Source organism: Onthophagus taurus, chromosome 3 (assembly GCF_036711975.1).
Source record: "Onthophagus taurus isolate NC chromosome 3, IU_Otau_3.0, whole genome shotgun sequence".
In the NCBI taxonomy this organism is placed as follows: Eukaryota; Metazoa; Arthropoda; class Insecta; order Coleoptera; family Scarabaeidae; genus Onthophagus; species Onthophagus taurus.
The window spans coordinates 20,035,798-20,060,874 of NC_091968.1; the positions used below are offsets into that span (position 1 = coordinate 20,035,798).

Here is a 25,077-nt window from a genome sequence, read left to right on the forward strand (position 1 = left end):
TTCATAAATCGACAAACATTCATATTGACTTCAAATATTTTTATCTCAAAAACGAATAAAGATATTCAAGTACAGTTTCAGCCACGTAAAAGTACATACTTTTCTTTATATATAATTAATATGTCATAATGATATCTTAAGAATTCGATTTTTCACGATTTTTTTTAAATAACGCAATAATTCGAAAAATCGATAAAAAATAATATTGACTTCAAACATTTTTATCTCAAAAACGAATAAAGATATTGAAGTACAGTTTTAACCACGTAAAAGTACATATTTTTCTTTATATATAGCTAGTATCTCGTAAGGATATTTTAAGAATTCGATTTTTCACGATTTTTTTAAAATTACATAATTCGTAAATCGATCAAAAATCATATTGACTTCAATCATTTTTATCTCAAAAATGAATAAAGATATTCAAGTACAATTTTAACCACGTAAAAGTACATACTTTTCTTTATATATAACTAGTCTCTCATGAAGATATCTTAAGAATTCGATATTCCACGATTTTCTTAAAAGCACGCAATAATTCGTAAATCGACAAAAATTCGTATTGACTTCAAACGTTTTTATCTCAAAAATGAATAAAGATATTCAAATACAGTTTTAACCACGTAAAAGCACATACTTTTCTTTATATATAACTAGTCTCTCATGAAGATATCCTAAGAATTCGATATTCCACGATTTTCTTAAAAGCACGCAATAATTCGTAAATCGACAAAAATTCGTATTGACTTCAAACATTTTTATCTCAAAAATGAATAAAGATATTCAAGTACAGTTTTAACCACGTAAAAGCACATACTTTTCTTTATATATAACTAGTCTCTCATGAAGATATCTTAAGAATTCGATATTCCACGATTTTCTTAAAAGCACCCAATAATTCGTAAATCGACAAAAATTCGTATTGACTTCAAACATTTTTATCTCAAAAACGAATAAAGATATTCAAGTGCAGTTTTAACCACGTGAAAGAACAAGCCTTTCTTTACATATAGCTAGTAGTTCATGAAGATATCTTAAGAATTCGAGTTTTCACGATTTTTTTAATATCACGCAATAATTCGTAAATCGACTTTAAATATTTCTGTCTCAAAAACGAATAGAGATATTCAAGTACAGTTTTAACCACGTAAAAGTACATACTTTTCTTTATATATAACTAGTCTCTCATGAAGATATCTTAAGAATTCGATATTCCACGATTTTCTTAAAAGCACGCAATAATTCGTAAATCGACAAAAATTCGTATTGACTTCAAACGTTTTTATCTCAAAAACGAATAAAGATATTCAAGTACAGTTTTAACCACGTAAAAGTACATACTTTTATTTATATATAGCTAGTATCTCATAAAGATATCTTAAGAATTCGATTTTTCACGATTTTTTTTAAAATCACGCAATAATTTGTAAATTGACAAAAATTTGTATTGACTTCAAACATTTCTATCTCAAAAACAAATAGAGATATTCAAGTGCAGTTTTACCCACGTGAAAGAACAAGCCTTTCTTTACATATAGCTAGTAGTTCATGAAGATATCTTAAGAATTCGAGTTTTCACGATTTTTTTAATATCACGCAATAATTCGTAAATCGACTTTAAATATTTCTGTCTCAAAAACGAATAGAGATATTCAAGTACAGTTTTAACCACGTAAAAGTACATACTTTTCTTTATATATAGCTAGTATCTCATAAAGATATCTTAAGAATTCGATTTTTCACGACTTTTTTAAATCACGCAATAATTCGTAAATCGTCAAAAATTCGTATCGACTTCAAACATTTTTATCTCAAAAACGAATAAAGATATTCAAGTGCAGTTTTACCCACGTGAAAGAACAAGCCTTTTTTTACATATAGCTAGTAGTTCATGAAGATATCTTAAGAATTCGAGTTTTCGCGATTTTTTTAATATCACGCAATAATTCGTAAATCGACTTTAAACTGTATTTCTATCTCAAAAACGAATAGAAATATTCAAGTACGGTTTTGTTCATGTAAAAGTGCATGTTTTTCTTTATATATTTATACATAGCTAGTATTTCTAGCATACAATACTCACTAATAAAGAAATAAAATTTGTATGGTTTTACCAAACTGTATTTTATTACATTTTAAACAATCTTGATTGGTTCTTAAACGAAACTTATTAAATACAATAAACGTTTATTAACATAACCTTAAAATAAAATTAACTTAAGCTTTTATAGGTGCATATTGCATACAAATCCTTTCAAATTCCCGCTCCTTTCCCTCCAAATCTTTCAAAAAGGGATGCTCTGCATGGCTATCTTTTAATTGGGCCAAGTACCTCTTAGCCCCATCACTTTTAGACATATGTTGAGACAAAACAACCATATTCACCAAAGTATCAGGATAATTTGGGTCTTTATCCAAAGCCTCCATCAAAGCAGCCTCAGCCTCTTCAAATTTCCCTTGGGCAATATAAGTAACAGCTTGCCCATTAAGCAATAAAGGCGTTGACCCATACTTATCAATCAAATCTTGATAAATATAATAAGCATTTCGCAAATCATCTTTCCCCGCAGCGCAATGTACCCAAGATTGCGCCAACTGAGTTAAAGTTGCATCATCATCTTTTTCTTTCATCTCAGTTAATTTTGAATTGGCTAAATCTAAGCGATTAATTTTTAATAATATATCAATAATCATTGCAGAAGCTTCTAAGTTATCAATTGTGTGTAAAAGTCGATAAGCGGCTTCTAAATTATTTTCTCGCTGATAAATCGTCGCTGCTACCAAAATCAACATTTCATCTTCTATATTCGCATTAGCACTCAATTTTTCATCTAATTGGGTTACAATCGTGTCTCTTTTTGATTTGTTCGACATGTATTCAGCTAATAATTTAATCGATTGTAATTTTGGGTTGGAAGATGGTTTGATTTCATCTAAGACGACCAAAAATTTATTTTGGGCGATAAAAGAGCGGTACATGAAGATTAATTTTTCTACGGCCACTTCTGGAGTTGAAGTCTGGTGATGTTAAGATTAGTATTTAGCAAATAATTTAAATTTTTTAAATACCTTTCGTAATTCTTGGGCTTCTTTTATGCATTGTTGGTAATTTCCGATGTAAAAGAAGTTTTTAATTTCGAATAATTCATCTACGTCTTGCTGCTGACGTGCCATCTTGTCACTTTGACAGAACTAAACATAACCTATATTCGTTTTTTGATGTTTATTTGGTTGAATTATTTAATTTGATTATTTTAAAGGGAAAATTGTTTTTATTCGATAAATTTTTGATTTAACTTTGTTTGTTTATGTTTATTAATGAATTAAATGTTTAATTTGGAATTTTTAATAATGAATTTGTTGTCAATAGAACACCGCTAAATTTATGTGTCTAAATAAAATTATTAATTTAAAAATTAAGTTCTAATTATCGTAAAATTTTTTTTAGTTTGAAATAGTGTCTTGAAATATTAACAAATTAAGTTAAATTAAATATTTTCGAAATCAATTTTTATTATTAATTTTTATTTCGATTATTTTTCGTGAGATGTCGCTTTGTTTCAAAGATTTCTTTCGGTGTTTCAATTTGACAAGTTCAAAAAAATCCGAGAAAATTTCCAGAATATCTCTAAATCAAAACCATTCTTGAACATGTACATTACGGCTCGCGTTGTTACAACGCGCCTCTTACAGCGGGGTTACCTGGGGCCGCGAGTTCGAGCGTCTAACCCAACTTTTTGCATAACCTCACTTTCCAGAAATCTCCAAACCAGAAGTCTCATAAAAACCTCCAGAGGATCTCAAGTTATTAATCGAGGAAATGGGAATTTATTCGACAAAAAGATAATATTAAGAGCGAGCGTTGTGGGTTGTAGGGGGTTTGTTTCAAAAAGTGGAGACGATGATCATCACGGTGAAGATCAACCTTATAATTCGCATTTACCAGCTACGGTGGCAGTACCGGAAGTGTGGCCCCACGTTCCTGTTATTGCAATTAATAGAAACATTGTATTCCCTCGATTTCTTAAACTAATTGAGGTAAAAAAATTTTTTTTGAGGTTATGTCGTCATAACCTCAAATGTCAAAAAAAAGTTTGCTCCAATTTTAATTAATTTAGGTAACAAATAAGCAATTAATTGATTTATTGAGACGAAAAGTGAAGTTAAACCAGCCATATTGTGGAATTTTCCTTAAAAAAAACGAAGAAAACGAATCGGAAATCGTAAATAACATCGATGAAGTTTACGCCGTTGGGGTTTTCGCCCAAATCCACGAAATGCAAGATTTAGGGGAACGATTACGTCTGGTTGTGATGGCGCACCGAAGGATTAAAATCACGGGACAAATCATTGACTCAGAAGAAGAGGTTACCAAGGGTACGTTAAAATTTCTTTTTCTTAAATCTTAAAAGTGAAAAACTCTGCCCCTGCAGTAGTTAAACTTAAATTTCCAATTTTTAACACGTCAATAAACGTCTTTGTAGAAGAAAGCGACGCCGAGAAGAGACGTAGAAAACTTAGGAACGCCCAACGTGCCAAAAAACCGGACGCGAAAATTGAAACTAAAACTGAAACCAAACCGGATCCGAAAACTGCAACAAAAACTGAAACCAAAACGGAATCGAAAACAGCAGAAGCAACTTCGAAAGAAAAATCAAAAGAAACTCCGAAAGAACCTTTATTGATGGTTGAAGTTGAAAATGTTGTTCATAATAAATTTAGGCAAACTGAGGAAGTGAAAGCATTGACTCAAGAAGTTATTAAAACGATTCGGGATATAATTAGTTTGAATCCTTTGTATAGAGATAGTTTGCAACAAATGATGCATCAAGGACAGAGGGTTGTTGATAATCCGGTTTATTTGAGTGATTTGGGGGCTGCTTTAACTGCTGCAGAAGCTAAGGAGTTACAGGAAGTTTTAGAAGAGATGGATGTAAGTAAATTTTTTTTGTTTATTTATGTAGTTTTTATTTCAATTTTCTAATACAATCAGGTTTCATTAAGTGTTAGAAGTCAAAAAGGTAAGTTTAAATTCACAATTAATCAAGATTAAGAATTAATTTGATATGTTAGTCATTATCAATTGACAAAAAAATAAATTAAAAGTAATTTCAGTTAATAAAGGTGACACCTTAAAAAAAAGATATCTTAATTCTTGAATTTACAAATCTTATGGTATGCTTTGAATTATTATCTTGTTGAAATATTCATTAAAAACAGACACAACATTTTTTATACAGGTGTCTCGCGTAACTGGTTCATCAGAACTTTTTTAAAATGATCAATATTGATTGTGTAATCCATTTTACCAGTATTATATTAAATGTAAACGAAGAGAAATATAAATTAATTGAATTTTGTACTTTTTTACTGGTTTATTTTTAAATTCGCTTGACATGTTTCGACTTACGTCATCCTCAGAAGCGTCGTTAATTCAAAAACCATAGTTTAAAAAACGCACGTGCACTATCAACATTTGAAGAATTTCCAATATTTTGCATTTACTTGTAACGTCCGTTCGTTTTATTTTTTTACCTCAAATTTTAATGTGTTAATATTTTAAACTTTAATCATTTTTATACCAAATTAAAATTTATAATGTATATTCGTTAATAATTTGTGACAGAAAATATTGGAAATTCTTCAAATGTTGATAGTGCACGTGCGTTTTTTAAATTATGGTTTTTGAATTAACAGTAAAAAAGTACAAAATTCAATTAATTTATATTTTTCTTCGTTTACGAGAACTGTTTAGGGTCCACTATTGGTACAGTTTTGAAATTTTGATATTGTTCATTCGAAACTTTCCATTTAAAATATTTTCAAGATAGCTACCACTTCCGGTCTACTGGAAGTAGACCATAACTTAGTTATTTTAAATGGAATGCTATAGTTTTTACTACACCTTTTAATTGTACATAAACAATATGTTGACTTTCATAAAAGTTATTGATACCTACTATCTGTGCAAAAAGTCAAGGCCCCTCACTTTAGAGATCGATATCTTCGTAACCGCTCGATAACAAAAATTGCGACAAAGTTTGCTGTAATCACTGAACATTTCTACGTAACATATGTTAATTTGAAAATTTTCGGATTCACGGTTTTCTTTTTATAGCGAGTTAAATGAAAAACGTACCCGATTTTTGAGAGTGCCAGCAACTTTGTCAACTTTGCGACTTTTTTTCTCGAAAACTATCGTACGAAAAAATTTGAATTTTGAACAGGTGGTAGCCTGATGTGTTCTTAATAAGTGGCATATTTTATTTTTTCGATATTCCATACAGTTTCGCGGAAAATCGCAGTTTAGTAAGACGCCGTTATGTCGAAAACGGTTGGGTGGATTTCCTCGAGGATTTGACTAAAATATGTCAAATAATGTCGATTGTCAAATTCCGTTATCAGTTTTTCAAAATTAGAGCTCCCTAATTATTTAAGAGCGATTTAATGGAATTACAAATTAAAGAGAAATAGAAATAAGGTCTGCGAGGTGACGGGGGTTCTGTCCAATCGGAACAGATGGTGCGTTCCAGACAGGACGTCGCGCCTTATTTCTTTACGTAGATAAGATAAAGGCGCGACGTACTGTCCCATATTTTATTAGCCTACCCGAAAGGGAATTTAATTCTCTACAATTTATCTATAAACATTCCCATACCTATTTATTGTAGTTTATCTCATATTGGGAAATTTATTAAAATATGCAGAAAATCCAGGAAATCGTTTGTATTTTTATTAGAAGACCATGATATTTTGATAGTTTTTCGTTTAATTTATTTCTATTATTATTTCTACTATTACCTACGATTAATAATCTTTTAGATTTCTAGTTTTTACTTACCAAAAATTATAGAATAGAATAAACTTTATTGTGCCAATGCCAGGGCTTACACTCGTCATATACAAAAATCAGTACACTAACTATAAACTTAAATTACATAGTAACACTGCTACTTAGATATTCATCGACTCAGTAGAACGCATTTCGTAGCAAAAACTCACATCTAAAAATTTATTTTTCTGGAGTGTTCTAATTTCCAAGGGCAATTTATTATACAGGATGTCTCAGCGAGACCGTTCATTAGACGTTTCTGGGGTTCTACGCACTACGAAAAGACGCCTTATAGTGTTAGTTCTAATTTTAGTGCAATAAAAATATGCAACATAGTGATATCTTATGCTAACTAGCGCTATCTATCGCTGTCGTTTGTAAAATGGATAAGATGAGAGATGTTAATCTATTTGTAGAGTCTTTGAAGATGGCCAAGGGCCGAAACTAGTTAGACTTAAATTCTATATAAAATAAAAAACAGTTAAAAAGTACAAAATCAAACTCTAGATTATTTTCTTCAAACATTTTTACACGAATCGTCATCATTCTGTCTTTAGTTTTAATGATTAAATTTATGCCACGACTTACAGAAACACCTGTATAATCGTAAAACGTAACGAGTGACCAAGCGGCATTCTTTTAACGGCCCTCATTCCCGTGTCATCCCTAGTAGTCAAAGAAGTGACTTTTTTTGTTTTGGCTTTTTAATTCTGGGCAATTCTTTCATGTTTGTTAAGGCCATTCCAGCAATGACGTTTAAGTTTGGTTAGTATTTGGAAGATGTTCTTACAAGTGCTTAGAAGTGGGCGAAATTCTCAATAAGGGTATATAGTCGGAAAGATGTGACCATAGACGAAAGTCTAATATTATACACAGGACGTTTAGGGTAGATACAGTACATTCCACTCAAAAGATCACCTTAGGATATATATGGCCCACAATTATTTATAGAGGAAAAAACACTCTTTTTACTGCCTGACAATAGACAATTTTTTTTTGCCTGAGAAGGTTGGTTGTGGATATACCAAAGCCTACAGAAATGGCTTAGGGTGCGTTTACATTGGACCTGCGATAAAGGATACTAGCAAAATAACGAAATTGTTGTCATAGTTTTATAGGCAGGTGTTTATATTGGAGCGACGCGTTGTCACACGCTTGACAGCAGCCTAACGATAATTGTATTCCCTATTTTCTTTGCTATTATCAGGTGTGGTCGGCATGGATATCGACTGTTTAATTAGTGAAATTTTTGTTAGATCCCCCTTGTCGGACCAAAAAGATAAAAATCACCACAACAGATCAACGCTCCACTATAAACAGCATATCATAGAAACGAATTTTGCGCAGCTCTTATCGCTGCTCTCATTACTGCTTTTATCGTTTATCGCAGCTCTCGTTCGAATATAAACACCTGCATATAAAACTATGACAACAATTTCGTTATTTTGTTAGTATCGTTTATCGCAGCTCCAACATAAACGCACCCTTATAAAGCCTATCATGATGAGAGAAAAAAGAGATATCTTTTCTTTCCAGTATCCATAGCTGCAGGATGGTGTAAAGTGAATTGGCTAAACAATGCCTAATTTATGTTTAACAGTTAGACATCTTATTCTACCGCACCAAACTGTAAGCTGCATGGCTTTGTGCTGTTTGCTGCTCCAAAGTAGATGAAAGAGGGAAAAATTACCAAACAAAAAACACATACTCTAGCATGTCACCCGCCTGCATGCGGTAGATCTCTTTTATACTTATAGCGGAGAATCTATGATTTTGTTTGATTAGTACGTGATCGTTTGAATTGAGATGTTGAAGTTAATACCATATCCATACAAAGCTAGTTAACACATGTTGCAATCCTCGGCCACAAACGACCTCGACTAAGTTCAGAACAGAAAATGTATTAATCGACTTGCCTAGTCTGCAAATACAGGGCCATACAATAAACCTTTCTGTTCTTCATAAAATGAACTTTCCATCGCCAACTTTCTTTCAGAGCTTCCATATTATTAGCGGCCATATTGAATGACACCGATTACTGTATGAGAGAATCGCGTTCTGATTTTTTTTTTAATACTCGAAATCAGGTTTTAATATATCATGGAGGAAGCTGTGTTTTGGTGGTTCGATACAGAAATGACAAAAGAAGATATTTCTTCTTCCGCATGATATTTCTTCATTCTTCATCATATTTCTTCATTCTTCATCATATTGCTTCATTCTTCCGCATATTTCTTCCACCCAAAATTTGTTGGACAACTGACGTGTTTTGCAAGACGTAAACAAGTTTCGCCATTTTTTTTTCTCATCAGTTACCTAAATATCCATTTTTGCTTTTATTTGCAAGAAAAGTGAGAGCGCTTAACCGATATCGCCATATTTTAAAAGAAAGCGTCGATGGAATATTCTTTAAATTTTCTGTGTTTTGACAGTATTGAGCAGCGTTTGCGTATCGTTCTGATCTTGCAGTGTTAATGTCAAAAATTTTGCGTTGGGCTATTTAATCCTAGATTCTAGATGTTCATCTTCTTGTGATGGGTTTATCTCCAATGGAGTTGCTTATTGATTTTGAGCATATTCCTTTAGCTCATTCTTTCTTTTATAACCTTCTCCACTATGCGTCAGAACGCTTGCCTTTTTTCTGTTTCGCTGTTTACATTCTCCCAGTGGCCAAGCCTCTTTATTGTTCCAAGCCAGTAGTATTTAGTCGTCTACCAACAGAATATAGTCTTCAATCAGCAGTCTCCAGTATTTATAGCAGCATACACTCTTCTTCCAGTATTATCTAGTCTTCAAGTATCACTATATAGTCTTCAACCAGCAATATTTAGTATTTCCATCAATACATAATCTTCTGCCAATAGTATTTAACCTTCTCCCACTTGTATGCACACTGTAACCAGTAGTATATAGTATTTCTAGTGGCATACAGCCTTCTACCAGCAGTATTTAATCTTCTACCACCAACATTTAGTCTTCTGTCAACAGTATCTAGTTTTAAATCAGCACTCTACAGTATTTCCAGCAACATACAATCTTCTTCCAGTACTAATGTCAAAAATTTTGTAAAAGTAATTCGTATTGTATTAGAAAATTGAAAAAATATGTAATAATATCGATTGTTTGTTTTAATAATTTTAATTTTCATTGTAGATCCCCAAACGTTTAATGCTTTCCTTATCTTTATTAAAAAAAGAGTATGAATTATCAAAATTACAACAAAAAATTGGAAGAGAAGTTGAAGAAAAAGTTAAACAGCATCACCGAAAATACATTTTAATGGAACAATTAAAAGTACTTTGACCATAACAAAGAAAATATTTAGATTAATCGTTTTTCCTTTAGGTTATTAAAAAAGAATTAGGCCTCGAAAAAGAAGATAAAGACGCGATCGGTGAAAAATTCCGGGAAAGAATCAAAGAAAAAATTCTTCCTGCGGCAGTCTCCAGCGTGATCGAAGAAGAACTTTCAAAATTAAGTTTTTTGGAAAATCACAGTTCCGAATTTAAGTAAATAATAAGTAAACATGTAAACGTTCTTAATTTATTTTTGTTTATTTTAGTGTTACAAGAAATTATTTAGATTGGTTAACCTCTTTACCATGGGGAGTTCAAAGCGAAGAAAATTTAAATTTACAAAGAGCCACAGAAATTTTAGATCAAGATCATTATGGAATGGATGATATTAAAAGAAGAATTTTAGAGTTTATCGCCGTTAGCCAATTGAAAGGGAGTACTCAAGGGAAGATTTTGTGCTTTCATGGACCACCTGGTGTTGGAAAAACGAGTATTGGTGCGAATTCCTTTTTTTAAACTTTATCTTAGTGTTTTAACTTGGTGATTATTTTAGCTCGTTCGATTGCAAGGGCATTAAATCGCGAATATTTCCGATTTTCCGTTGGTGGGATGACCGATGTCGCTGAAATAAAAGGTCATAGAAGAACTTATGTTGGTGCAATGCCTGGAAAAGTAATTCAATGCCTCAAAAAAACAAAAACAGAAAATCCGTTAGTTCTTATTGATGAAGTGGATAAAATCGGAAAGTAATTTTAATTAAAACATTTTTGATTTAAAATAACATTTTTGTTTTAAGAGGATTCACTGGAGATCCAAGCTCAGCTCTCCTCGAGCTTTTAGACCCCGAACAAAACGCTAATTTCTTGGATCACTACTTAGACGTCCCGGTTGATTTATCAAAAATTCTTTTTATTTGCACCGCGAATGTTGTTGATACAATCCCAGAACCACTCCGCGATCGAATGGAGATGATCGATATGTCTGGTTATGTAGCAGAGGAGAAATTGGCGATTGCCAAACAGTATTTGTTACCTCAAGCCATGCGAGATAGTGGATTAAAAAGCGAAAATATTAAGCTTGAAGATGATACTCTACAATTATTGATTAAAAGTTATTGTCGCGAATCCGGTGTTAGAAACCTACAGAAACAAATTGAAAAGGTTATTTTAATTAAAATTAATTAATTAATTTTTTAATTTAATTAATTTAGGTGGTAAGAAAAGTCGCCTATAAAGTGGTTAAAGAAGAAACGAATTTCGTAGACGTAACAGCGCAGAATTTACAAAAATTCGTGGGGAAACCAATGTTCACCAGCGATAGGATGTACCCAACAACCCCTCCAGGGGTGGTTATGGGGTTGGCATGGACCGCGATGGGGGGTTCAACTTTATTCATTGAATCCACAATCAGAAAGCCAATGACGGAAAAAGAAACTGATGGCACTTTAGAATTAACGGGTCATTTAGGTCAAGTTATGAAAGAATCCGCGAAAATTGCTTTGACAGTGGCGAGAAATTTTATGACCAAATTAGATAAAAATAACAATTTCTTAAATAAAAGGTAAAAATCTCAAAAGTGTCAAATCTCAGAAGTGTCAAAAACTCACCTATTTCGTTACAATTTGGTACAGCAATAAGTTTACGTATTTTTTATATTAATAAAGCTTCTGGGGCAAGTTATGTGGGTGAAAACGAATACTGTATTTAGAAATATCTTTGACGACATAATGAAACATAGATTTCTTGTTTTCAAATTTGGTAAGGAGAAAATTCCCAATAATTGAATTTTTGCAGATGCAGCAATATCCAATTGATTACCTAAAGGGTCTGCTTGTGTCTCGTTTCTGCCACAGCTATTTTTGCCATTACCAGTCTTCTTACAGTCTTACTCTCTTCTGCCTTGTCTCTTTATAGCCATGAGAATCTCTTTTCATTGTTTCTCTTTTCTGCTCAGTCTCTACATTTTATTTCCAGTCTTGTTCTTCTATGGCCAGTCTCTTTCCAAGCATCCTTCTTTTTGCCTAGCCTCGTTCTTTTCTTTTCAATATATTTTTGCTATTACTAGTTTTCTTACACTACCAGTCTTCATCATTAATTTTATTATTTTGACACCACAAAATCTACTTCTTGGCTATTTTCTTTAAATTCTTCTTGTTAACTCCCACTGAAAATTTTTATAGGTGCAAAATCATCGTCCCCAAATGCAAGACTATTGGATGGCCAAATTCCTAGCTTTAAAAAGCCGCTTGTGATTTCAAGAAGTCATATTTTGAAAGTTCAGCCAAATACAAATTCATAACAAATATAGAAGACATATCAAGACAAACGGATCAATTTATCGCAATAAGCGATATCTTCCAAGAGCAGGCTACCAAGAAAGTAATACTAAATGATGTGCTAATAAAACTGATCGAATGAGTATATTTGAATTATGTAACGAATCGACAGTAAGTTACTACAAGGAAGGAAATAGACACAGAAAAGTGCAGCAAAAGATAGATGAAAGGCAGACTAGAGAAGAAAACAAACACGTATAGGTCAAGAAAAAAATAGTTGAAGAGATAGCAGATGGCGCCTCAAGGCAGTTTTAAAACTTATTAAACTAGCTGCATTGCGAACAACGGCAGGCAAATCGTTCCACAACGCAAGCGACTGCACTGTAAAAGATCTGTGGTAGATTTCAGTACTATGGACTAGAAACATGAGTGTAGAGTCCGACATTAATCGAGTGGGCAAGTCATGTGATGCTAAAAAGTGAAAGGCATCAGACAAATAAGCAGGAGTGCGGGTATAGACAATTTTGTATAACATAGTAAGCATACGAAATGATCTACGACTCTGGCAAGTCATCATCTGCAGGTTGTTACGATATGGCGTAATGTGCTGAAACTTTCCTAAATCAAAAATGTGAAGTCTTTCCAATTTACCCCGAAGGGCTGCGGACAGATTGGGATACGCGGCATCGGCATAATCAATGTGTGGGAAAATGAGAATAACAAAGATTACGACGTACAACAGAAGGAAGGTAGCAGCGAAGTTTTTTCAAAGTATGGAAACAGAAGTAAACCCTCTTACAGACTCCATGAACTTGTGGCCGCCAAGACAACACCGAATCCATTACCACACCAAGATTTTTGACCGTATTAGAAAACTGAATAACGGTGTCGCCAAGCCTCAGTTGAACGGTAGTTAAGGAATTAAATTGTGCCAGCAAGGAGCAAGTGCCAAATGCAATGGCTTGCGTTTTACCTGGATTCAGGTTAAGTCCATGACGTCTAGACCAGTCAAGTACGCTAGTGAGATCGTTGTTAAGATGCAATAAAGCATCTGGGAGGTTGTTAACAGTTGACGAAATATAAAGTTGAAGATCATCTGCATACAAATGGTAGTTACACGAGATACCATAACTAATACTATTTATGAAAATTGAGAAGAGCAAAGAACCTAGCACACTGCCTTGGGGAACTCCACATTTGATGTCAACAGGAGATGAGAGTACAGGAACCAAGATACACAAAAAGAGATAAAACCAATTGCAGCGCCTAGTTAACAGGAACACAACTTTAGGCGTTGGTCCGTGTTCATGTTCAAATTTATTATACAGTCAGTTATGAATTTTTGATGTAACATCATAATTGTCAAAAAACTCAGCCACTGGGGTTTTATTAAATGCAAACCTTTTTGCTGCACTTGTATTTTCAGGCTTTCTTAGGCTGAGCTGCTGATTCCTGTTTTTAAAGATCTTGCTGCACAATCTTTTCCGGCACGTTTATGTTTGTTTTTCAAGATTCTGGATGTTTGTATCCCAAATATTCTGAGTACTAATAAGCCAATGTCAAATCTTGCTACAAGGATAACCCATAATGCACCTTTTGTCTCCCTTTACGCTTGGCTAATGCGAATCTCGTTATGACTGTGCGCTTGCATTTCTTCTTATTTACAAATTTTCACATCCATAAGCTTCAAAATTGGAATAAATACGTTGTTGAAGATTATCACTGCAAAAAAAGTTGTAACTTTTTGTTCTCGCTACACAACGTAAATGGTTCAGAGCGAAATTCCAAATTAGCGCGTTCAATGATTCAACCCAAGCAACGTTCGAGTAATTTATCTAAAACCTCTAAACTCAGTGGAGGATTCCGGACAGTTTTTATTTTATTGCGTTTCATCAGTGGAACTTGTGTGGTAGTACGCTGGTAAAATAACTTCCTTCATATCATCCACAAATTCGGCATGTTTTCGGATAGCCAAGCCGTATTAGTTATGCTTTGGTTAATTACGTAGTTTTCTTGGTTTTTTTCATACCATTCATTGCGGACATCAACATATTCATTTTTCTTTTTGTTCCGTATATTACATGCTTGACAGAAACTCTTTATTGTACTATCAAAAATTTTTGTCTTTTCAATGTAGCATCACCAGACACTGTTACATGATTTCCAGTAAACTCCAATTGACAATTTAAAATTTTTTCCTCTTCTACAACACCTTTCAAAGTAGCATCATAAACGAACTGAGCAGCCATATGATATCAAGGCACCTGTAATATGTATCTTTTGGTAAAAAGTCTAATCTTTTAGTTTAGTAAAAACTCCTTGATAAAGGTCCATAAAGCCACAAAATAAGTTTATTTCTTCATTTGCAAGGCCCAACAAGGTTAGTTGATTTCTTGATCCTTTTTTATCTGTATCTTTAGCTATGTCTCCCCAGACACGGTTTGTTACTCAAAAAGCAAGCCTCCACGGGATTTTGAAACTGCACTCCTCTAAATATCCACTTACAAAACTCGCGTATTTAAAAGCAGTAATAAATTGTGGGTAAGATAACTAGTTATAACTTAGGGCAATCTTTCTTAATCTTCCCATTATCGCAATATCCAGTCGATTGCCTAAAGAGTCTGCTTACTCTCTTCTGCCTTGTCTCTTTATGGCCATGAGAATCTATTATCATTCTTTCTCTTCTCTGCCCAGTGTCTTCATTTTGTTTCCAATCTTTTTCTTCTATTGCCAGTTTCTTTCCAAGCATTCTTCTTTTTGCCCAGGGCATTCTTCTCTTTTCAGTATATTTTTGCCATTACTAGTCTTCTTACACTACCAGTATTCATTAGTAACTCGTAATTTTGACACCACAAAATCTACTTCTTGGTAACTCCCACCGAAAACTTCTACAGATACAAAATCATCGTCCCCAAATACAAGTATATTGAATGGCCAAATTCCTACCTTTAAAAAGCCTATTGTAATATTTTTGGATGTAAAAGATTCCAAGAAGGTATATTTTGAAAGTTTAGCCAAAACTTTAGGCGTTGGCAAGACCGTGTTGTTCAAATTTATTATACAGTCAGTTGTGAATTTATAACGTAACATTACACGCTCATAATTGTCAAAAAACTCAGCTACTAGGGTTTTATTAAATGCTAAATTTTTTGATGCACTGGTATTTTCATGCTTTCTTAGACAGCTTCTGATTCCTATTTCTAAACCTTACTGCCCAATCTTTTCCGGCACTTTTATTTTTTTCCATGATTGCATGAAGTTGCTGCAAGTATAACCCATAAAGCATCTAGTTACAAGTCAGCAAATATTCTGAGATGACTTTCTCTTGCTGGGCTGTAAATACCTGAGCAACAGTATACTTATTTACTTCCTCAAAGAGACTGCAGAGCAAATACTTTTCGACATGACATGTATAGCATCAGTCGACCCCTATAACCCAGGATAGGAATGGCTTTGATTGGCTTTGAATCACGTTTTGCACAACACGTTATTTTTAATTTCCTCCGTTACTGCCTTTTCCTCCTTCAATTTTACTAACACAATCGTAGTCTTTACCCATAATTCCTCATATGATGTATTAACCATTTTGACGTATTTCCACTTTTGCATTCGCATAATTGACCCTTCAATCATCCCCACATACCATCAAAACCTATTTTAATTCCACATATTCAATAGCAATCTCTATATAATCTATATCACATATTCGTACTCCATAGTCTTTCTTAGGAAACGCTGAATAAGAAGTACCAGGTACTGTTGATATACCATTCCTTGTGGTGTTCGTAGAGTACTAGCAATCCATTATATTGAATCCATTAGCAACATTCAACGCTATGATGACAACATATCCATTAACCCATTCACTCGCCCTTTGTTTCCTGTGTTCTTTCCTAAAACTAGATTGACCTTCGCCTAACACACTTTTACTCTCCATAAACTCCAATAACCGTCCCACAATCACCTCAACTAGACAACTACAGCGGACGTTAGTCAAATTTACCTCCTTATATCCTCCTGGAAACACTCCTTCCCAACAATTCTAGCTATTCACTATGTTCTGTATCTCCATCTTTACCTTCGCCACCCAATTCAACTCAATCCAACCTAAGCCATCATAACTGCACATATTTCACGTCGTATATAAATTTTGAAACATATCCTCTTCTCTTATTCTTCTCTTTACTTCCTCTAATCTCGTGATAGTTATATTCGTCATATTTTTGGATAGCCAAGCCGCAGTACTTGGTTGGTTCAACGATAAATTTGTCAATCTTTTTCCCAGTACTTTTATCTTTGCTTACATCCATTTCTCAATATGACCCATACACCCTTTCAAGACTTCATTTTCATAAGGATCTATATCTAACATACCTTTGGACGTTTTTTGTCTTTGAACTACCTGTTTATATTTTGATCTTAGGTACATTTCGATCATATCTTCCGCTAAAGTGAAGAAAAAAAAACACGTTTACCAGACACAGCAGGATGATTTTCAGTGTACCACGATTGACTATTTAGAATTTTTTCTTCTTCTACAGCACTTTTCATAAACCGACTGCGCAGCCATATGAATGTTATCAAGGCAACTGTAACAATATGTATCTTTAGAAATACGTTGACAAAGGTCCATAAAGCTAAAAAATTAGTTTAATCCTTCATTCGCAGTGCTCAACAAGGTTGCATTGCAACAATAACAGCAATAAATCGTAGAGAAGACAACTGGTTATATGTTAGGGATTGTAATTTGAAAATATTATCTCGTTGATGCAAATTGATATCATAATGGTAGAGGATAAGTTGCTCAGAAAATCTTTTAATAAAGTTTTTCAATATTTTAAAGCCAAATACATCCAGAGGTTGTTCTTGCAGATATAGACAAATGTTTAAACTTAGATTTGATGGATGCTTATTAATAATTTTAGAGCAATGGTCACTCCATGAATCCAGTAATAGATGTGGGCCCGGTGTTTGAAAAATACACATTTAGCCAATTTTTCATATGGGAAAAAGTTAATTTACCAGAATTTGATACCGAAACGAATAGGTTCAAATGTGCTAAAGAATTCTTTTTCCTCCTTATTTAAGACTAGATCTTGCTTTTTTTGCTTCATTAGGTGGAGTCCAGCGTTCGTGCCATCTTTTCGTCCGATAGGTCTCCCGAGCTCGGTTTCTCTTCGTCATCCATCTTGGCCACGTGATCTTTCCAACATCTACGCCACGCCCGCACAAATCACACCACATCAAGTATCCTCAGTTCCTCCCGTATTGCTGAACTTCTTATCTGATCTCTCACTCCTTTAATTATCCTTAGCGTTGTCATTTCGGTGGTTCTTAGTTTAGTAGCTCTATGTTCTTCGTTTTTGACATATTTGCCCTAGTTTTCAACGCAAACGCCGTCTTTACTGCCGTTTTGTAGATGTTGACTTTGCTCTCATTGGACATGTATTTGTTCCTCCATACGATGTCTCTAAGATATCCAGTGATAAAATATCTGGAGCCTTTGTTAACTTGCGCCATAACTTTTTGGTGTAAATTTTCTGCAGCTAAAGATGTCAACGCCTAGGTATTTACAGTGCAGGCTCTGTGTTTTCAAATTCACTGCCAATTTGCACCTGACAAACCTCTTTTGTTATCACCATTGCTGCGGTTTTCTCTTTGGATATCTTCATGTTTTGTCTTTTCGCTGTGGATTTGGAATTTAGTATAGCATTCGCTGCAAGTCGTTCCCGTTTTCCGTCATGAAAAGGGCATCATCTGCGTAACAAGGATTTTTCCCCATGTGTATTTTTGCCTTTGACTTCATTCACGCTTCGGATTATTTTATCCATAATCAGATTGAACAGGAATGGGCTTAAATTTGTCGCCCTGTCGGATCGCTAGTGTTATAGGTACTTCCTCGGTGTCCTCTATGTCATCAGGTCCTGATGCTTTTTAAGCTTACTCACCATTTCATATATATACTGGGATATGTCTTCTATAATTAATGTGGAATTTGTGTCCAATACACAAACTTCTCTCACCTCAAAATAACGCTAACAGCTTGTTTAGTCATCGTTGTTCTTCTCAAAAAAATTAACAAACAGGTTATTTAGAACACTCAAACTGGTGAAACCATCAACTCAGAATACAAACTGACAAACCGAACTGAACGGTAATGTTATATAGTGTAGAAGTGAAGGTTGAGATGATGGCTAGGAGGGTTGATCTTCATTTCTATTTACCGATTTGCGAAGTTCCTCTTGGATACGTAAAGTCAAAGTCACTTCACATCTATTTGCCGATTGGCGAATCGTCTCCTAGAGCCCAAGGTCAAGGTCACACGAATGACATGACCTTGACGTTGAGGTTCTAGGAGGAGGTACGTCAATCGACAAATACCTACTACTCACTTATTTCCTCGTCTTTAATAATATTCAATATAATTGCAATGAAATCGGTGAAGGACACTTCTGACACATTCCTTGTTAGTTTTAAAATTTAAATTTTCATTCAAACAATTTAATTTAAGCCATCTTCACATTCACGTCCCCGAAGGAGCTACACCAAAAGATGGTCCAAGCGCTGGTTGTACAATTGTAACCGCTTTATTATCATTGGCGCGTAATGAACCGGTTAGACAGGATGTAGCGATGACTGGGGAAGTGTCTTTAATGGGGAAGATACTTCCGGTTGGGGGGATTAAAGAAAAAACGATTGCTGTAACTATTAATTTTGTTTAATTAATTATAAATTTTTGATATTGATTAAATTTTGGTCGTTTTAGGCAAAAAGAGCAGGTGTAAAATGTATAGTACTGCCTGAAGAAAACAAAAAAGATTTCAACGATCTCCCTAAATACATCACTGAAGGTTTAGAAGTACATTTCGTAAGCAATTTTGAACAGGTATACGACATAGTGTTTGCTAAAGGTGCTGGGCCGCGTCCTACTTTTGGTCCAACTGTCACTCCTACAATTCCAACACCAGCACCGACAACGACTACGACTAAAGTAATCTAAATCGGTGTGCAGGTTTGTTTTGTTTTTTTTTTAATGTTTTGTTTGTTGGATCGGGAGGAAATAAGAATTGTGTGTGTTCATTATAACAAGAGAACGTTCAATTTTTGTTGTTTCGAACGTTTGAGGATGTTTATAGAGTGTAAATTTTTTGTCCAATGTATAAAGGTGGGTTTATAGAAAGAACTGTTAGATAAATTAATGGATAAAAAGAGGATGATTAAGAGAAGAATAAAAGAGTTTTACTATGTTTTTATTCTTAGATATTTTATACTATGAAGAAAGAAATAAATTGTTTTTTAATAAATTTATTTATTAACTTTATTACCTATTCTTCTCCTTTATTTGAGTTTTGATTGTTTTTTATTTGATTCTTTTACTTTTTAGATTCATACGGATTTAATTACGTGAGTAATTCTATTTCAGTTATTGGGATTAAATATTGTTTCAATATTAATGAATTGATTGTTAAAATTTTTAGATTCTTAACGTTTTTAAAGTTTTTATTTTTAATGTAGATGTAAAGAACAATCTCAAAATATAGGAAATGTCTACAATTACCTTGGTCAGCCATTACTGCGAGAAGAAGTCCGAAAATTAACATTGGTAAGATTTTGATAAATTGTCATTAATTATCCTGTCAGATTCTAAATGGCAGAAACCCAGATCTATGTTCAATCTACAATAAGAAGTCTGAAATTGCATTGGCAGAATTTTGAACTGCAAAGAGAAGTCTGAAATTATTTCGTCAGATTCTAAACAGTCTGAAATTATCTGCCATATGTAAGAAAAAGTCAGAAATTACGCTAACAAAATTCTGTCCTGCAAGAAGAAGTATGAAAGTATTCAGGCAAAACTTTGTAACTTTTTGTTTGATGAATTGTCCGGAATTATTCTGTCAGTTATCAATTATTATTATCAGTTATCTGACCGGATCTAACGAACTGATGGTTCGTGAAAAACAACACAAATGATCAACCAAATTTTTACTTTTTCAAAAATAGAACACTGGCCGTGAAAGACTTCCTACTTATACATATATACTTACTGCCTAGAGTTTATCAATTGTTGTCTTCTAGTTTTGTTTTCCCACATTGCTGTTATACAAAACACATTACTCAAGATCACATGGTAACATAATTTGAAAAAGTGAAAATCAAGCTTCCATGAGGCTTTCATAAATAGTATTACTTCTACTTACTTCAGGAACAAAATTAGAAGTCTTTTCGTGAAAAACTTAGTTAAAAGTTTGTGCGACGTCTAGGAAGATTGCCGAGCAGACTTTGGATGCCTATATCTTTTCTAGGCTGATGATTTAGGTGTCTCCTGTGATAAGGTCGAATCCTGAAGCTTTCTTTAGATTCAAGTTAGTTGTTATCTTATCTGCTACATCTTTAGGAGTAACTGGCGTTTCAGGCTGCACTTTGTATATTCTTTTAATCTATAATTATTTTATTTTGAGTATAGCACCAATATCGCTGACTTCCACAACAAAACTGAAACAACAAAACTTTTACTTTTTCAAAAATGGAACACTGGCCGTGAAAGGCTTCCTACTTATACATATACTTACTGCCTAGAGTTTATCCATTGGTGTCTTCTAGTTTTGTTGCTGTTGTACAAAACACATTACTCAAGATCACATGATAACATAATTTGGCAACATAATCTAATACTTTCTGAAAAACAATGTAACCTTCAAAACTGAAGCTTACATTGTTTTAAAGCTGAAAGTAATTACTTCCAAAACGAGGTTTGATTCGATATGCCAGCAGATTATTATTAATTATCACCTTCTTAGAGCGAAGCTTTAATTATTGTAATTTATGAAGAGGCAGTATGGTAAACTGAACCAGTACGAACTATCTTGAGCATTTGTCTAATAAAAACGTAAACGGGAGAGTACAAAGTGAGATAGTGTGGTGGTAAAGTTACTTGACTATCTTCTGCCACCGATGTCTACTCTATTCTATTGCCAATGAAAATGTTTTGATGAAAACAGGTTTTGGTGTGGTCCTAATAACAGACACTCTCATCACTGCATCATTAATCATTTCCCTAAGTTCTTGTAATGTGTGTGGTAGTAAGGGCACGTAAACAAAATCCTTAATGTGCCCCTATGGAATGAGATCACCGAGTGTTAAGTCAGGTGACCAAGGAAATAAAGGTCATTCAGGCATCTGAACTTGCATACTCCAATGAGGAAGTACCAAAGGCAGCCAAAAAAAAACTTGGAGAGTTTGCGATTATTTTGATATATCATTCATGTCTGTAGGTGTAATAGTTATAAATATATAGCGTTTTAAATACTACTGAATCTTGTGTAGTAATCGAGGAAGTGAAGTTTTCTGAAATGAAATGTAGATAAATGTTTGTCTATCCTTACCCTTCAAAATGCGCTCATATCGTGCTGTACGAGTTTCTTTTTATTATAAGTTATGGCTATTTTAAAATGACGTAATGAATTGGAACCCAGCATATGGATCAGTACCTACTGTCAGATACGGGGGATACACCAATCCGAATTTTGTATTGTGTTTTACTTTTATGGAATCTCTTTTGCTGTTGAGCATGTGACTCATCACGTTGAAGTGATCAGCAATAGTCGGCTAGCATAGATTTGGTTTGACAGCAACTAGCACCTACGTAGCATACCGCGTTTAGTTTTAAACTTCAAGGCATAATCAAAAAAGCCAGTTTGCTTGTACATAACCTCAGATATCTCAAAATCCTGACATGATGGAATGGCATGGTTCACTAACCGTCAACGTATGCAAACGACCGCCATTTTAATCGATTAACTTAGTTCTTAACTAATACGAATAGGCCGTTCAACAAAACGTTATTGCAACCCTAAACCATTTGCGTGTATCACAGTTTACGGCATTCCCTGATGAACGCGCCCATTATTCGCATTGCGTTATTTTGCTTGTCAGTGTATCTTCTGTACATACAGTATCTTCTGTATGTAGTGAGATTTTGAGTAGACTCGAGAATGGTGAAAGTGGATCGTTTCGGACATCAAAAAGAAAATAGACTTCATTTTGAATTTTGCATCAAAGTTACATTTATATGATTTTTTCTTCATGATAGATGCAAACGAAGGAAAACAAGTAGGACTGCAAAAGACAAGTCGGTACAAGACGCCATGTGTTTGTGGATTACCCAAAGGCGTAGTTTGGGCTATTCAAGGGCAGGATTCATCTTCAGACAGTTTTCCGCAAATCTTTCAAGATCAAATTATTAAATTTTGTATGTAATAGTGGCTTTGCTAGATAAGACGTTTACAAATGTGACGAAACTGGGTTAAATTGGATATATAAATATAGTTAAATATGGCCAAGATTAATCTGGGTGTGAAATTTTCGATGACAATGTTATTATAACCTCAGTTAAAGAGTCTGGAGATCAAGACAGCAGTGAATATGAAGAGGATCTTGAAAACTGCCATGACTCCCCATCGCATGCTAAAGCGTCGACGAGGTTGAAGACCGCAATGATCCCAATTGATTTGGATTTTTGACTTTCTACTATTTGTCTATATTACCACTGAACAGCTCCTTCCTTGCTGCAGTAGTTCCTCAAATGTTTGCGAAGTTTTGGTTGCAACCCCAAGTGGCTAAGAATCGAGTGGTATATAATTAGTTGGTGGTGATATATGCTATCAGTTGTGAAGAGCACATAATAATGCTTTCTTGACTGTGCAGGAAATCTGCTGATCAAAATTCCGAAGACAATTATCATAATTCCTCGCTCGAGTAAGGCGATACTTAAAAACTTTTTCTTGGATGATACGATGTGGCCTGTAATTCTTACATGGTTAAAATGTATGGTTTCAATGAAACCGCGTCATCACCGTAACATCCATCAGAAATATGGTCATTTTCCTGAAATGTTTTTAAACAATTTTGAAAAATACCGCCGTCAGATTCTGACCTTTCTGCCAACGTTAAAATATGCAAAGCAATAGGTGGCGTCAACAACTTCCATCAGAACTCTGCTGTTTGAAACCATTAAAATATCATTGCCGTCAATACAACCAAACTCCACCAATTTTTAAGTCCAACACATTGGTTTTTCCATCGTTTTTGTGATGTTGGTACGATGAGATTGATGAAGAAGTAATTATATCATCTCCAACAAATTCAGTACAACAGCAGCCGATTCCTCAACTTCAAAATGCTACAGTACCAAATTGACAAAAGTGGACTAAATATAATAACAGGAATCTAGAAGACCTACATCCGGATATGAAACAATTACTCATTGTTGATGATAAAAACGCGTGGAAGAAGCAAAAATAGATGAAAATATTGCTTTTGCCAAATACGCAGGTTTAGCATTGGATAAATTACCTTGACAACAATCAATAATGACAAAAAGTGAAAATCAAGCCATGTTAACCAAATTCAGTCTATCATCATATATGTCACCCAGCTCATCATACTCATTACTAGCAGGCCTATCTATTTTTTGCAGATTACATTCAGTCCATTGATTTCATTTAATGAACTTGTTGTGAACTCATTCAAGTTGAATGTATTCCCTGAAACTTTCATAAATAGTATTACATCTACTTGCTTTAGGAACAAAATTAGAACTCGTTGTTTTGGACGCTGAATAAACACAGCACTTATATAGGGACATCATTTGTATCAAGCTTTCGTGAAAAACTTTCTCAATAGCTTATGCGACATGTAAGAAGATTGCCGAGCAGACTTTGGATGTTTACATCTTTTCTAGGCTGGTGCTTTAGGTGTTTCCTGTGATAAGATCGAATCCTGAAGCTTTCTTTAGATTCAAATTAGTTGTTATTTTATCTGCTACATCTTTAGCAGTAACTAGCATTTCAGGCTGCATTTCGTACATTCTGTTAATCCATAATTATTTACTAATTTAATTGGATAATGGTGCTATCATTATCCCTGATTTCTACTTTGTCAAGCCTTGCATTAATTTGATCTAATGTCTTCATTATGTTCTGCATAATCTGCATCATAGAGTCTCTGGGCATTAGATATCTCAGGCTTTATTATATTATGGTAAATTTGTCGTGCTTTGGGCAGTAAGTTTTTTGGACTTAGCTCTTTTCGTTTTTGGTCTTATCTCTTAAGGTGAAAATGGATTGCATCGCACTTTTAGAAGAAGAAACGACATTTTGAACTTTACATGAAAGCTACATATGGTAGATGCAAATGAAGAAAAACAACCAGGACTACAAAAGACAAGTCATTAGAAGATGCCGTGTATTTATGGTTTACCTAAAGGCGCAGTTTAGACAACACGTAATCTTTCCAGATGAAATTGTAAAATTTTATATGCAATAGTGTCTTTTGCTAGAGAAGACGTTTACAACTGTGACGAAACCGGGATAAATTTGAAAGCTCTGCCTGTTGTTAAGTTTGTAAAAAATGAAAGTTAAGCAGATACGCTTGAAAATGTAAAAAGGTGTCAAACTGTGTCATTTAGTTCCTGGTTTTCATGACTGTGACGAATCTGATGCTATGAAATGGTTGAATATGGGCAAAATTAATCTGGGCTATGAAATTCTCGGTGACAACGATATTGTTACCTAAGTTAAAGAGTCTGGATATGAAGACGGCAGTGAATGTGAAGAGGGTCTTGCAGACAACTGCCATGACAACTCCTTAAGATGACAAAGCGTCTTCCTTGCTGA

At 34.0% G+C, this 25,077-nt stretch overlaps 2 protein-coding genes across 3 annotated transcripts; one reads left to right on the top strand and one right to left on the bottom strand.

Moving 5' to 3' along the window:
* Window positions 1-2,108: 2,108 nt before the first annotated feature.
* On the bottom strand, window positions 2,109-3,196 carry epsilonCO (coatomer subunit epsilon). Its single transcript, XM_023045054.2, has 2 exons — window positions 3,070-3,196; window positions 2,109-3,018 (listed from the first exon to the last, which is right to left on the bottom strand). Exons 1-2 carry the CDS (start codon window positions 3,172-3,174, stop codon window positions 2,218-2,220), a joined length of 906 nt encoding a protein of 301 aa, XP_022900822.2. The 5' UTR covers window positions 3,175-3,196; the 3' UTR covers window positions 2,109-2,217.
* Window positions 3,197-3,559: 363 nt separating this feature from the next.
* On the top strand, window positions 3,560-19,709 carry LOC111413910 (Lon protease). Of its 2 annotated transcripts, none has more exons than XM_023045051.2 (11): window positions 3,560-4,038; window positions 4,119-4,377; window positions 4,434-4,933; window positions 9,986-10,126; window positions 10,178-10,341; window positions 10,395-10,624; window positions 10,682-10,874; window positions 10,925-11,288; window positions 11,339-11,688; window positions 18,915-19,104; window positions 19,170-19,709. In XM_023045051.2, the coding sequence occupies exons 1-11, from the start codon at window positions 3,652-3,654 to the stop codon at window positions 19,401-19,403; spliced, it is 3,012 nt and encodes a 1,003-aa protein (XP_022900819.2). In that variant the 5' UTR covers window positions 3,560-3,651; the 3' UTR covers window positions 19,404-19,709. The 2 variants fall into 2 exon arrangements, with proteins under 2 accessions (XP_022900819.2, XP_022900820.2); XM_023045052.2 differs by having other exon boundaries at window positions 4,485-4,933.
* The last annotated feature ends 5,368 nt before the right edge of the window (window positions 19,710-25,077 follow it).

Excerpts from the sequence above, each read along its gene's own strand:
- epsilonCO (XM_023045054.2), bottom strand. The coding sequence starts at position 3,174 with ATGGCACGTCAGCAGCAAGACGTAGATGAATTATTCGAAATTAAAAAC. Across the intron at positions 3,019-3,069 it reads AAGCCCAAGAATTACGAAAG|ACTTCAACTCCAGAAGTGGC; the intron begins GTATTTAAAAAA and ends TAACATCACCAG.
- LOC111413910 (XM_023045051.2), top strand. The coding sequence starts at position 3,652 with ATGTACATTACGGCTCGCGTTGTTACAACGCGCCTCTTACAGCGGGGT. Across the intron at positions 10,625-10,681 it reads TGTTGGAAAAACGAGTATTG|CTCGTTCGATTGCAAGGGCA; the intron begins GTGCGAATTCCT and ends TGATTATTTTAG. Across the intron at positions 11,689-18,914 it reads AACAATTTCTTAAATAAAAG|CCATCTTCACATTCACGTCC; the intron begins GTAAAAATCTCA and ends ATTTAATTTAAG.